At 38.2% G+C, this 12,484-nt stretch overlaps 1 protein-coding gene across 1 annotated transcript in view; it reads left to right on the forward strand.

Annotated features, from left to right (window-relative positions):
- The window catches only part of LOC141774536 (glutamate dehydrogenase, mitochondrial-like), a 20,246-nt gene extending 10,095 nt beyond the window's left edge, over positions 1–10,151 (forward strand). Inside the window, exons 4-13 of the mRNA XM_074647276.1 lie at positions 220–283; positions 1,668–1,762; positions 2,618–2,797; positions 5,193–5,330; positions 6,310–6,447; positions 6,588–6,668; positions 7,225–7,348; positions 7,572–7,663; positions 8,579–8,641; positions 8,998–10,151. Coding sequence (XP_074503377.1) covers positions 220–283; positions 1,668–1,762; positions 2,618–2,797; positions 5,193–5,330; positions 6,310–6,447; positions 6,588–6,668; positions 7,225–7,348; positions 7,572–7,663; positions 8,579–8,641; positions 8,998–9,117 — 1,095 coding nt within the window. The 3' untranslated portion in view covers positions 9,118–10,151. The remainder of the gene's footprint in view (positions 1–219; positions 284–1,667; positions 1,763–2,617; positions 2,798–5,192; positions 5,331–6,309; positions 6,448–6,587; positions 6,669–7,224; positions 7,349–7,571; positions 7,664–8,578; positions 8,642–8,997) is intronic.
- Positions 10,152–12,484: the final 2,333 nt, after the last annotated feature.

The raw sequence follows: 12,484 nt of genomic DNA on the forward strand, positions 1-12,484 counted from the left end.
ACACGGAGCTAGAGGACGTGATTAGCTAAGCTTAGCATAAAGACTGGAAACGGGGGGAAACTGCTAGCCTGGAAATACACCCACCAACACCTCTAAAGCTCCCTGAATAACATGTTGTATCTTGTTTATTTAATGTGGACACAAAAAGAAATGTAAAAAAACAGTTTATGGTGTTTTAGGAAGAATTAGAACTTACGTGAGTTGTTTTTGTGTTTTCAGGACAACGAGCTGGAGAAAATCACCAGGAGGTTCACCATCGAGCTCGCCAAGAAAGGCTTCATCGGTGAGTAAACAACCTCCAAAACAGGACTGCCACTCACGTTTTCTAATGCTCTAGATTTTTATAAAATAACAAGAAAAAAGGCTGGGATGCAGGGATCGGTATTGAGGGAAATCTCCAACCGTCACTTTCCACCTCAAGACCTCGTAACAATTCACGGAAAATGTGTTGTGAATGGAAGCTGTAATATTTCACATGGAGCGAATCAACCAATCACAAGACTGTGATGAAGACGTATTTGAATCCGCAACTTATACCAATGCTTTCGCAAACAGGTGATTTGATAACCAACAATAAATAAATATGTGAAAATTATTAGTAAAATATGTGAAACAAAATTGTGGAAAAGAATATGTGAAAATTATAAGTAAAATATGTGAAGACAAATAGTGGAAAAAAGTAGTGAAATATGTCAGAAAAGTATGTGCAAATTATGAGTAAAATATGTGAAGACAAATAGTGGACCAAGTTAGTGGAAAATGTGAAAAAAATCAGAAAATTATTAGTGAATATTAACATTGACAGTGTACAAAAACAGCTACTCACCTGCCATCATCCTGAAAATATTAAGAGACTTCTTCCGCCATGTACACGTACATCTGGCCTTCTTGAGTTTTATGGCGGTTGCATTATACGCCATCTGCTGGACTGTCCCGCGCCCCATCTATTCCTGCATTACCATGGCATGTGTGAAAAGGCAGAACACGGAAATGTTCCTGAACGTAGCTCATGTGTAAATAGTGAAAATCATTAGCGGTGCCTGAAAGTTTATCCCAGTAATTTACTGGGATCTATGTGTGAAAGAAGCTTTAGATTTATGACATGAGAAATAGTACAGCTTCTTTCTGTCTGTGATGCAAATAAATAAATGAATAAATGTGTTCTGCAGATCTCCGTTAACTTGTTTACACACAAAGAATCCAGACGACCAGACGAACAAAAAGTGAAACAGCATCTTAACATCGGCCGGAGATTTTATTACTAGATTACAGCTGAGTGGTTTAACACCTCCATCATCATCCAACACTACGGCTTTAAATTAACCATAAATATCTACTGTGATGACTCATCTTTTCATCTGGTTTTAAAGTCACCTGAAGCTTCTACTGATTCAATCATTCTTCTTTCATTTAATTATGATTTGTACCCTGTTTTATTCTTTTTATTCTGAATTTGTTTGAATATTTTCATGTAATTAGATGTAAAGAGTGTTTCTAAGGAAACAACGCCGCTGAGAACGTTTGTTCCATCACACAAAATTGTCAATGGTTGTAATCAACAACAGAAACTCAAAGATTTAACTACCTTTAAAACATTTATATACTTGACTGAGGTGTTTACAGTATAAGCCGTTGGTTGTGTTGTTGATGTCTCGGTGGTTCTGCAGGACCTGGTATCGATGTTCCTGCTCCCGACATGAGCACCGGGGAGAGGGAGATGTCCTGGATTGCCGACACCTTTGCCACCACCGTGGGCCACAATGTGAGTCTGTTGATCTGGAATTTACAATAAAATGACTAAATCTCAGGTGATACAGGTGACATGAGTGAAAACAAGCCGAGGGAACATTAAACAGGAAGCTGTTGTTGCAGCTTTGCATACATTCAAATCAATCAGTCAGCTTCGTTTGAATGTAAAAACAGCAACGCAGAGTTAAAATAACACTTTGAATGTAGTAAAAACATCTGGAACCACTGCTGTGTACATGAACCTTTGCAGAATAGATGAAACGTTTTGTTGATGATGGCAACGACGAAGTTTTGGAGCGTCCAGGTGAAGACGAGGGAACGACAAAATGAAAATGTGTATTAAAAACAGGTGGATGGAAACACACCTAGTGTCTGTTTATGATGCCACGTTGAGGCTTTACGATAAGAGACAGTTTTGTTTGTACCAATAAACCTCTTGAAATCTCTGCAGCCTAAACAAAACTCCGGTCGTTTACACTGAGAGGAGAGGCGTTGCCGTGGTAACACAGGATGTGCAGCAGCGTTCTTGGTGCTGGTTGTTTATGTTTTCCTCCCCTGCCCTTTCACTTCCTGTGTTTGGTTGCCAGTTTAATGGGAAAAACCAACGCAACAAAGACCAGAAGGTTTATTTAACAATATCTACAATAAGACACGTTATCATTAGTTATCAACTCTGTTGAATTGGCATTAGATTGTAAAGGTCTTTCTATTTCCTACTTGGGTGGCAGCTTCTTTTTAAAGAGTCCCGTTATTCATGTAAAAATGTGTTTATTCACTGACGTTTTTCTGTTATTGAATTATAAGATATTTTGGAGGTTTTTCTGCGCTACAACCTCTGATGTTGTTTTTATTTCTATTTTCTCTGCAGGACATCAACGCTCACGCCTGCGTCACCGGGAAGCCCATCAGTCAGGGAGGAATCCACGGTAGGATCTCCGCCACCGGCCGAGGAGTTTTCCACGGAATCGAGAACTTCATCAACGAGGCGGCCTACATGAGCCAGCTGGGGATGTGTCCCGGCTTCCACGACAAGACCTTCGTCATCCAGGTACGCTCCCTCCTCTTAAAAAAAACTTTAACGCATCAGAAAACAATGAAAAATGCTGGTCGCAACATCCTGACGTCATCCAATGTTAACATTTTTTATTCTCCAATATCTACCTTTTTTATCCTTCAATATCTATATTTTTATCCTCCAATATCTACATTGTCTACATTTTGCTAATGTCTAAATTTTTTTATTATCCAATATACATTTTTCAAAAAACAAAATCAAATTTTTCGGATATTACTCAGGCTTATTTCACAATTGTTTTCAGATATTTGACACAAATTTCACACATATTCCACATATTTTACTAAGAATTATTTTTTTCACAAGTAAGATATGTGAAAAAAGAAGTAAAATATATCCAGAAAATATGTGGAAAATGACCAACGAATATTAGTAAAATATTTGAAATATATTGGTGAAAAATTCTAGTCAAAATTATTGGTGAGAAATGTCTGAAAACATGTGCAAACTATTAAATAAAATGTCCGGAAATATTTGAAAAATATTAGTGAAAAATGTGCAAGAAATTGTTGTGAAAATGTCTGAAAATATGAAAAAATATGTAAACTCACTTCAATGAGCCTCACTGTTCCTTCATCCTCATGAACACACACACACACACACACACTGTAGTTTATTTTATCCACCGTCCTGCTGCCACTAACACTCACTAGAGCACCACATGTGGATTAATCCGCCGCTGAAAATAGTCCCCTACAAATGCATTCCTCCAGTTTGTTTGATTAAAAACTACAGTGAGCAGCTGTTTGAGGACATTACTGATGAAACTATATCTGTAAACAGTAAATGTAGGTTTCAAAGCAGTCAGAATCGCTCTTTCCTCCCTGTAGTCCTCGTGTGCTCCCATCATCCCTAAAATCCTCAGTGGTGAGTCATCAGTGACTCATCTGAGGCCGCAAGTTTTCCTCCAGTTAAATTACAGTGAGAGCGACCCACAACATAGAGACCTCAGGATTTTACCCAAGACTCATACTTTGAGGTTTGTAGTTTTCCAGTGAGTGGACAGTCTGACCCACTGAGAGACAGACTTAGGGCTGTGTCCAACAAAGCGTTTATTCTCTTCTGAAAACGCTCAGCTGCGAGCGCTTGAAAGCAGCGCAGCGTTTTTTTCAGCTGAGACGTTTTGGTTGCTATGATACGGAATATGCGTGGAAGTAAACATGGTAGCACATGATGAAGGGAAGGCTGAAACACGTAGGGAGAGAGGACGGACCTGCTGATCTATGTGGGTTCATGAGATTTTGTGGATGAGGAAACATCTTGGCAAGTACAACCTTTTAGTTCAGATTCAGATCAACTTTATTATCCAACACAGGGAAATTTGTTTGGTCCAGTGCTCCAGACAGGACAACATAAACTCCAAAGTAAAATCAATAGCATAGCATACATAATAAGACCACAACATACTACTACTACTACTACTACTACTACAACTACTACAACTACTACTACTATTACTATTACTACTACTAATAATAATAATAAACACATTTGATCATGTCTTTGTGGTAGGCTATTTGTCCCGCCCCTCCTCCACTGTGATTGGACGGCTGGGTAAAAAGTGACATTGACGAGCGCAGCGTTTTACCCAAAGTTGAACATTTTTCAACTCTCAGCAACCTGAAAAAAAAACGCCAAACGTGCAGCGCTTCGTCATGCTGCTGGCGTTTTTACCATAGCGTGAATTTGCGATGATCCCATTGCAAAGCATTAAAAACATATGCTGGCCTCAGGAAAAAACGCTTTGGTCATGAAGAGGTCACGGTGTTAACTGGAGGCTAAACAAAGGAAAGACTGGAGGCTAACACTAGCAGTGGGCCAAAGCTACACATCTTAAATGTCATCTTGCTGTGTTGTTGGCTGCCAGAATCCAGATATCACAAACACTTGAGATGACAAACTGTGATTCGAGGCTCTGGCGAGCTACAATATCGGAGAAACGTTTCAGAGATGGAGAGTAAATGTTGCTAATATTTAGCCTTCTGCTAACCGCGGCCGTGAGCCGTTTGGCTGCAACCCTTTCTCTCCATCTCTGAAACGCTTCTCCAATATTGTACGACTCTCTTTTTGACTGACTTTACTGAAGGATAGTTAACTATAGGCATCCAAAGATTTATACGCCCTAAATTTATCTTTACAGCGCTGCCGTTGGCCACCAGCCCGCTGGTCGGACGGCTGGCTACTTGGCTAGCTTAGCTTGCTAATTCCGCCATACTGTCAGTCGTACAATATCGGCGAAGCGTCCTGAGACTGACAAGACATGAATGTCTGAACCACATTTCATCACAATCCATCTAACAGATGTTGAGCTATTTAAATAAGAAACACAAATGTTGTGGGTTTAATGTGCCCTCTGTTGTGTCTGCAGGGTTTTGGTAACGTGGGTCTTCATTCCATGCGTTACCTTCATCGCAATGGGGCGAAGTGCGTCGGAATCGGAGAAATGGACGGAAGCATCTGGAACCCCAACGGCATGGACCCCAAAGAGCTGGAGGACTACAAACTGGTAAGTACTGGTGATAAAGTAACAAATAGGACTACAAACTGGTCAGTACTAGTGATAAAGTAACAAATAGGACTACAAACTGGTCAGTTCTAGTGATAAAGTGACAAATAGGACTACAAACTGGTCAGTACTAGTGATAAAGTAACAAATAGGACTACAAACTGGTCAGTACTGATGATAAAGTAACAAATAGGACTACAAACTGGTCAGTAATGGTGATAAAGTAACAAATAGGACTACAAACTGGTCAGTACTGATGATAAAGTAACAAATAGGACTACAAACTGGTCAGTACTGATGATAAAGTAACAAATAGGACTACAAACTGGTCAGTACTGATGATAAAGTAACAAATAGGACTACAAAATGGTCAGTAATGGTGATAAAGTAACAAATAGGACTACAAACTGGTCAGTAATGGTGATAAAGTAACAAATAGGACTACAAACTGGTCAGTTCTAGTGATAAAGTGACAAATAGGACTACAAACTGGTCAGTACTAGTGATAAAGTAACAAATAGGACTACAAACTGGTCAGTACTGATGATAAAGTAACAAATAGGACTACAAACTGGTCAGTTCTAGTGATAAAGTAACAAATAGGACTACAAACTGGTCAGTACTAGTGATAAAGTAACAAATAGGACTACAAACTGGTCAGTACTGATGATAAAGTGACAAATAGGAACACAAATTGAATATTGCAGCTCTAAATCAAACATCAACATGCAGTAGTAAATATAAAAGACCAGCACGCCACCTGCTGGATTAACAGTGTTGTTACTACAGTGAAGTCTCATACAGAAGGTCCCTTTTAAACCAAACAAAGTTTTAATCTAAGTTTAGTTATCCTACATAATTTGGCCGTTTAATTGTACTTGTTTCTCACCTTGTTTTGGGGATTTATGTGAAGTACTAATAAAGCACTCAATCAATCTTTCTCTCGAACTAACAATATTTTTTTATTTTCTGACTCCAGGAACACGGGACCATCGTCGGCTTCCCGAACTCGACGCCGTACGAAGGAAGCATCCTGGAGGCCGACTGCGACATCCTGATCCCCGCCGCTAGCGAGAAGCAGCTGACCAAGAGCAACGCACACAAGATCAAGGCCAAGGTAACACCGAGTCGATAATCAATCATCTGTAGCTGAGTTTCTGCAGAAATCTGACTGTAACCTGGTTACTGTAAACACACCGACCGACCGTTTTCCCGTCATGCCTCAGTAATCTGACCTGGTGTCTGTGGTACTTTCAGATCATCGCTGAGGGAGCGAACGGTCCGACCACGCCCGAAGCCGACCGCATCTTCCTGGAGAGAAACATCATGGTGATCCCGGTCAGTGGACTCTTCGTCTGTCGATAAAAGTTATAAAAAGTCAACGGAACCTCTGATTTATTCAGTTTTTAACTTCATTAGTATAGTTGTTATAACGCTTTTATTTTATTCTGTTTCCTCCTCGTTTCCTCTCCTCGTTTCCTCTCCTCGTTTCCTCTCTTCTTTTTGTTTCCTCTCCTCTTCTTGTCTCCTTTCCTTGTTTCCTCTCCTTTTTCCCTCTCTTCTTGTTTCCTCTCCTTGTTCCCTCTCCTCTTCTTGTCTCCTCTCCTTGTTTCCTCTCCTTGTTCATGCTCTCATTGTTCTCCTTTTGTCCTCTCCTTGTTTCCTCTCCTTGTTCTCTCTCCTCTTCTCATCTCCTCTCCTTGTTTCATTTTCTTGTTTCATGCTCTCATTGGTCTCCTTTTGTCCTCTCCTTGTTTCCTCTCCTCTTCTTGTTTCCTCTCTTCTCCTTGTTTCCATGTTTCCCCTCCTTGTCTCCTCTCCTGGTGTCCTCGTCTCCTCTCCTGGTGTCCTCGTCTCCTCTCCCTGTGTCCTTGTCTCCTGTCTCCTCTGTCAGGACATGTACCTGAACGCCGGCGGTGTGACGGTTTCCTACTTTGAGTGGTTGAAGAATCTGAATCACGTCAGTTACGGTCGACTCACCTTCAAGTATGAGCGAGACTCAAACTACCACCTGCTCAGTAAGTGAAACATCAGTCCATCCCATAATCAATCAATCAATCAATCAATCAATGGATCGACTCATCGTCATGGAGATGGTGGAGCATTGTTAGTCAATAAAACAGGAAGTGGACAGTTCACTCTGTCTTTCTAGTTTAGCAAAGTGTCAGCTCAGTTCATCCTCCTCCCCTCCTCTTCATCCTCCTCACCTCCTCACCTCCTCTTCATCATCTCTCTCTTTAGTGTCGGTTCAGGAGAGTCTAGAGAGGAAGTTTGGGAAACATGGCGGCGCCATCCCCATCGTCCCCACCTCTGAGTTCCAGGCCAGGGTCGCTGTGAGTACACACATACTACTACTACTACTACTACTACTGCTAATACTACTACTACTACTACTAATACTACTACTACTACTACTACTACTACTACTACTACTACTACTACTACTACTACTACTAATAATACTAATACTACTACTACTACTACTGCTAATACTACTACTACTACTACTACTACTAATACTACTACTACTACTACTACTACTACTACTACTACTACTACTACTGCTAATACTACTACTACTACTACTAATACTACTACTACTACTACTACTACTACTACTACTAATACTACTACTACTACTACTACTACTACTACTACTAATACTAATACTACTACTACTAATAATAATACTACTACTACTACTACTACTACTACTAATACTACTACTACTACTACTACTACTACTACTACTACTAATACTAATACTACTACTACTACTAATACTACTACTACTACTACTACCACTGTCTTCTTCTTCTTCTTCTACTATTACTACTTATATTTATACTACTACTACGTCTTCTTCTTCTACTACTACGTCTTCTACTAATACTACTACTACTACTGCTACTATTACTACTATTACTACTACTAATACTAATACTACTACTACTACTACTACTACTAATACTAATACTACTACTACTACTACTTATACTACTACTACCACTGTGTCTTCTTCTTCTACTACAACTACTACTGTGTCTTCTTCTTCTTCTTCTACTATTACTACTTATATTTATACTACTACTTCGTCTTCTTCTTCTACATCTTCTTCTACTACTACTACTACGTCTTCTTATTCTACTACTACGTCTTCTTCTACTACTACTACTACTGCATCTTTTTCTTCTTCTACTACTCCTATGTCTTCTTTTTCTTGTTGTAAACATGTGTTTTGGTTGCAGGGAGCGTCTGAGAAGGACATTGTTCACTCAGGTCTGGCTTTCACCATGGAGCGCTCTGCCAGGGTAACACACACACACACACACACACACACACACATACACACACACACACACACACACACACACACACGCACACACTCTTCTTAACATTAAGGCTGTGTATCCGTCAGTCTCACATCTGAATCAGTCACTTTAAATCTTTACTCTGTCAGACCTGAAACATTTCTGTGTCACTTTCAACCAGAGTCCAGTTTAAATTTAATACATTTAACATGTTGTTTTCCAGATTAACATCAAATATGTAGAATCTCCTCTCATCCTCACAGACAGTAAACTCAGTTTAATAAACAATGAAACAGAGAGATTCCTCTCATATCAGATCAAACTGTGATGTTTGTCTCCTCCTCCCTCTCATGCAGCAAATCATGCGAACAGCCAACAAGTATAATCTTGGTCTGGACCTGCGGACGGCGGCGTACGTCAACGCCATCGAGAAGGTCTTCCAGGTTTACAACGAGGCCGGCCTCATCTTCACATAGAGGCACCCCTCATCCACCTGTCTCTCTGTTACCTGTCTCTCTAACTTTCTACCTGTCTATCTACCTGTCTCTCTACCTGTCTACCCGTTTATCTACCTATCTACCTGTCGGTCTCCCTGTCGGTCTCCCTGTCTGTCTTCCATCACCTCAGCAGGACCCAATCAGAGTCCAGCGTTTACAGTTTTTTGCACAGCAGCAGTGTGAATGAATCTCTGTGTGTGTTCATTCCTTCTTCATCACGTCTGTTTACCTTCTTCTTCTTTTTCTTCTTCTTCTTCTTTTTCTTCTTCTTCTTCTTTTTCTTCTTCTAATGAGAAATTGAAACAAACCACAGAAACTTACGGTTTTACAGCTTTAATGCCGCCATGCTGCTTTATACACATATCAACTTATCTCGATATATAAAAGCCTTAATGAGTTTACCTGCAACGCGCCGTGTGGCCAAACGTATGTGGACGCCCTCAATCAGAGACTTCAGTGTTTGGACTCGAGCTGAAACGATTAGTATCTGCTTCCAGCTTCTCAAATGTGAATATTTCCTGATTTTCTTTGTCTTTTCTGACAGTAAACTGAATCTCTTTGGACATCTGAAGACTTATTATCTACAATTTCACTACAGCTGCAGCTTCAAGTATCATGTTTTTAAGTCCAAAACATGAAAATATTTAGTTTACTGTGATAGAAAACCAGAAAATATTCACATCTGAGCAGCTGGAAATGGATAATTTTTGCTTTAAATCATGAAAATCAATTAGCTGATTATCACAGTAGTTAAATATCCAGTGTGTTGTGACGTCTTGAAACGTAGTTTGAATGTAAAACACCTGAAGTTATCCAGCGATTGTTGGATTATCACAAGGCTGGAAGGGCAGAATGTTATCAGGCGTCCACAAACTTTAGTCCACATGTTTGTCTCTATAGATTTATCTTCTTTTTATTATATAATGCAGTGCACATGTGCCTCAGGACTTTACGCTTTAATAGTTACTGCCTTTTGGAGTTTAGAGTTACTTTATTAAAGGATCATTCTGGTGTTTTGTGTGTGTTTTAATTCAGAGTTTACATTGACTTCCTTTCTTCCTATAACAGTCAACCTGCAGAGAGAGATGATTAGTCAGTTTAATCAAGTTTATTTGTTGTTTAAAGTACTTTAAATCCTTCAATCTACACGTATAACTGCCTCTCCTTTTTGTGTTTAATATTTTTATTAAGAAATATGGTGCATGAAAAGACGAGAATCACAAAATAGAAACATAATAATAATGAGTCAAAAGAAAAAAATTATAAAGTTGTAAATTTGTGAGAAAAAATAAATCAGAATTCTCTCTCTCTGAATATCTTATCTTCTCTCGCTTTAGAAAGGACATTATTATATTATTATGTGAGCACAGAAAATTGACAAATCAAAAACAGATAAAATACCAGTTGGTTAAAACATAAAAACCTCTGGAATGATCCTTTAACTGTTAGCTTCCTCTGCTAGCAGAGACCTTTAGCTCTTGTCGTTATATAAAGTTGAAATTAAACCAAAAAACTTGTGTTTTCAGATTTCAGGTCACGACACAATTGCAGCTAATGCTTATGCTAATCTATGCAATTAAACTTGTTACAGACCCGTCAACACGATGATTCTCTCAAAGTTCTGCATCAGAAGAAAGATTGATGAATACAAACTCGTCCTCAGTCAGTGTGGGAGACTTTTTACAGAGTATGTAAACGCACAAAAAACATGTTTACATGTAGCATGATGGCTGATGATCCTCCCAGAGTTGAATTAATGGTGCTCTATGTAAAACATCCTGTATTATACTGAGAGGAACCCACTCACCATCTCATTAAACAAATATGTAATAATTGGTTAAAAAAAACTGACAGAAAATTAATCTTCAATCATTTTGAAGTAATTTTTACGATGGAGTATTAGGGCCATTGTAGGAATAAAAACTAATTTTATATATATATATATATATATATATATAAATACACAATATTGAGCGGGGGGAGGAGGTAATATTTCGAGAAAAAACTGCGAATTTCTTAATTTTAAAACAAATTTATGAGAAAAAAATTTGAGATTAAAGTGGCAAATTTACAAGAAAAAAATCTAATTTATGAGAAAAAAACTCAGATATTCTGAGATTATAAAGTCATAAATTTGTGAGGGAAAAACAAAAAGGTGGTAATTTATTTTTCTGAGTTTTTCTCTGAATATTTCCCCCCTCCCCCGGCTCCGTAATATTATTTATTTACCTATAATGGCCCTGATATGTTGTTGTATGTCTTTTATGACTTTGGAATCTGTGAATTTATAATTTCACTACAGCTGCGACTAACGGTTATTATTTTCATTATCAATAATCATCAAGATTCATAATTTAAGTCCATAAAATGTCAGAAAAAACAATCGACACTACAGACTGGGAACAGAATCAACTGGCCTTCAGTCATCATCATTTTTAACTAAGCAAAAGTGGATTTATTGTTACAACTGCTGCTACTAACAAATATTTTTAGGTAATCTATTGATTATTTTCTTAATAATCAAAGAAAATCTGAAAAATAGTGAAAAATGTCAAGTTATTACATAGTTTTTTTTTGTTTTTTTTTTGAATGTCCTGTATTCTACTGAGATCTTCTATCTGAGCGATAATTCTTTCTGTTTATATTTTCATCTGATGCTGAACTTTCTGAGAGTTTCATCTCGACGTAACTATGCAAACCAGTCCGATAACTGGTGTCCGAACTGGTCGAACTGGTCAACAGATGCACAAATCAAAGAGGAGAAACTGTGTTGTTTAGTGTCATAGCGCCCCCTCGCTGCCACGCTTCAAACTGCAGCTCACAGTTGACATTGTTAACTAGATTAGAGCTTCATCTCTCAGGGTGGGTAGTTGGGACGCCGGGGGGTCACGTGATGTTTGATCTGTCTATCAGCTCTTTGGGATTCTGTGTTTTTACGCCTTTTTGTTAAAATGTTACAGCAAAAATAAAGTTTAAAAAAGTCACATGTTGAGTGTTTTTATTAATTATTGATTGAAGTTTTGTTACAGATGTTGAAAAGAATAATCAATTTAATTTGAATAATTTTCTAGGAAATCTTTGAGTTTTTTCTTGTAAATTTACGACTTTATAATCCCAGAGAATATCCGAGTTTTTTTCTCGTAAATTTGAGTTTTTTTCTCACAAATTTATGACTTTATAATCTCAGAGAATATATATATTTTTTCTCATAAATTTGTGAGTTTTTTCTCGTAAATTTGCCAATTTAATCTCAGAAAATATCCACTTTTTTTTTTTTCTCACAAATTTGTTTTATTTTATTTTTTCACCTTTGACCAGCGCTGGAAGAAACATCAAGATGTTTTAC

Source organism: Sebastes fasciatus, chromosome 9 (assembly GCF_043250625.1).
Source record: "Sebastes fasciatus isolate fSebFas1 chromosome 9, fSebFas1.pri, whole genome shotgun sequence".
Lineage (NCBI taxonomy): Eukaryota > Metazoa > Chordata > Actinopteri > Perciformes > Sebastidae > Sebastes > Sebastes fasciatus.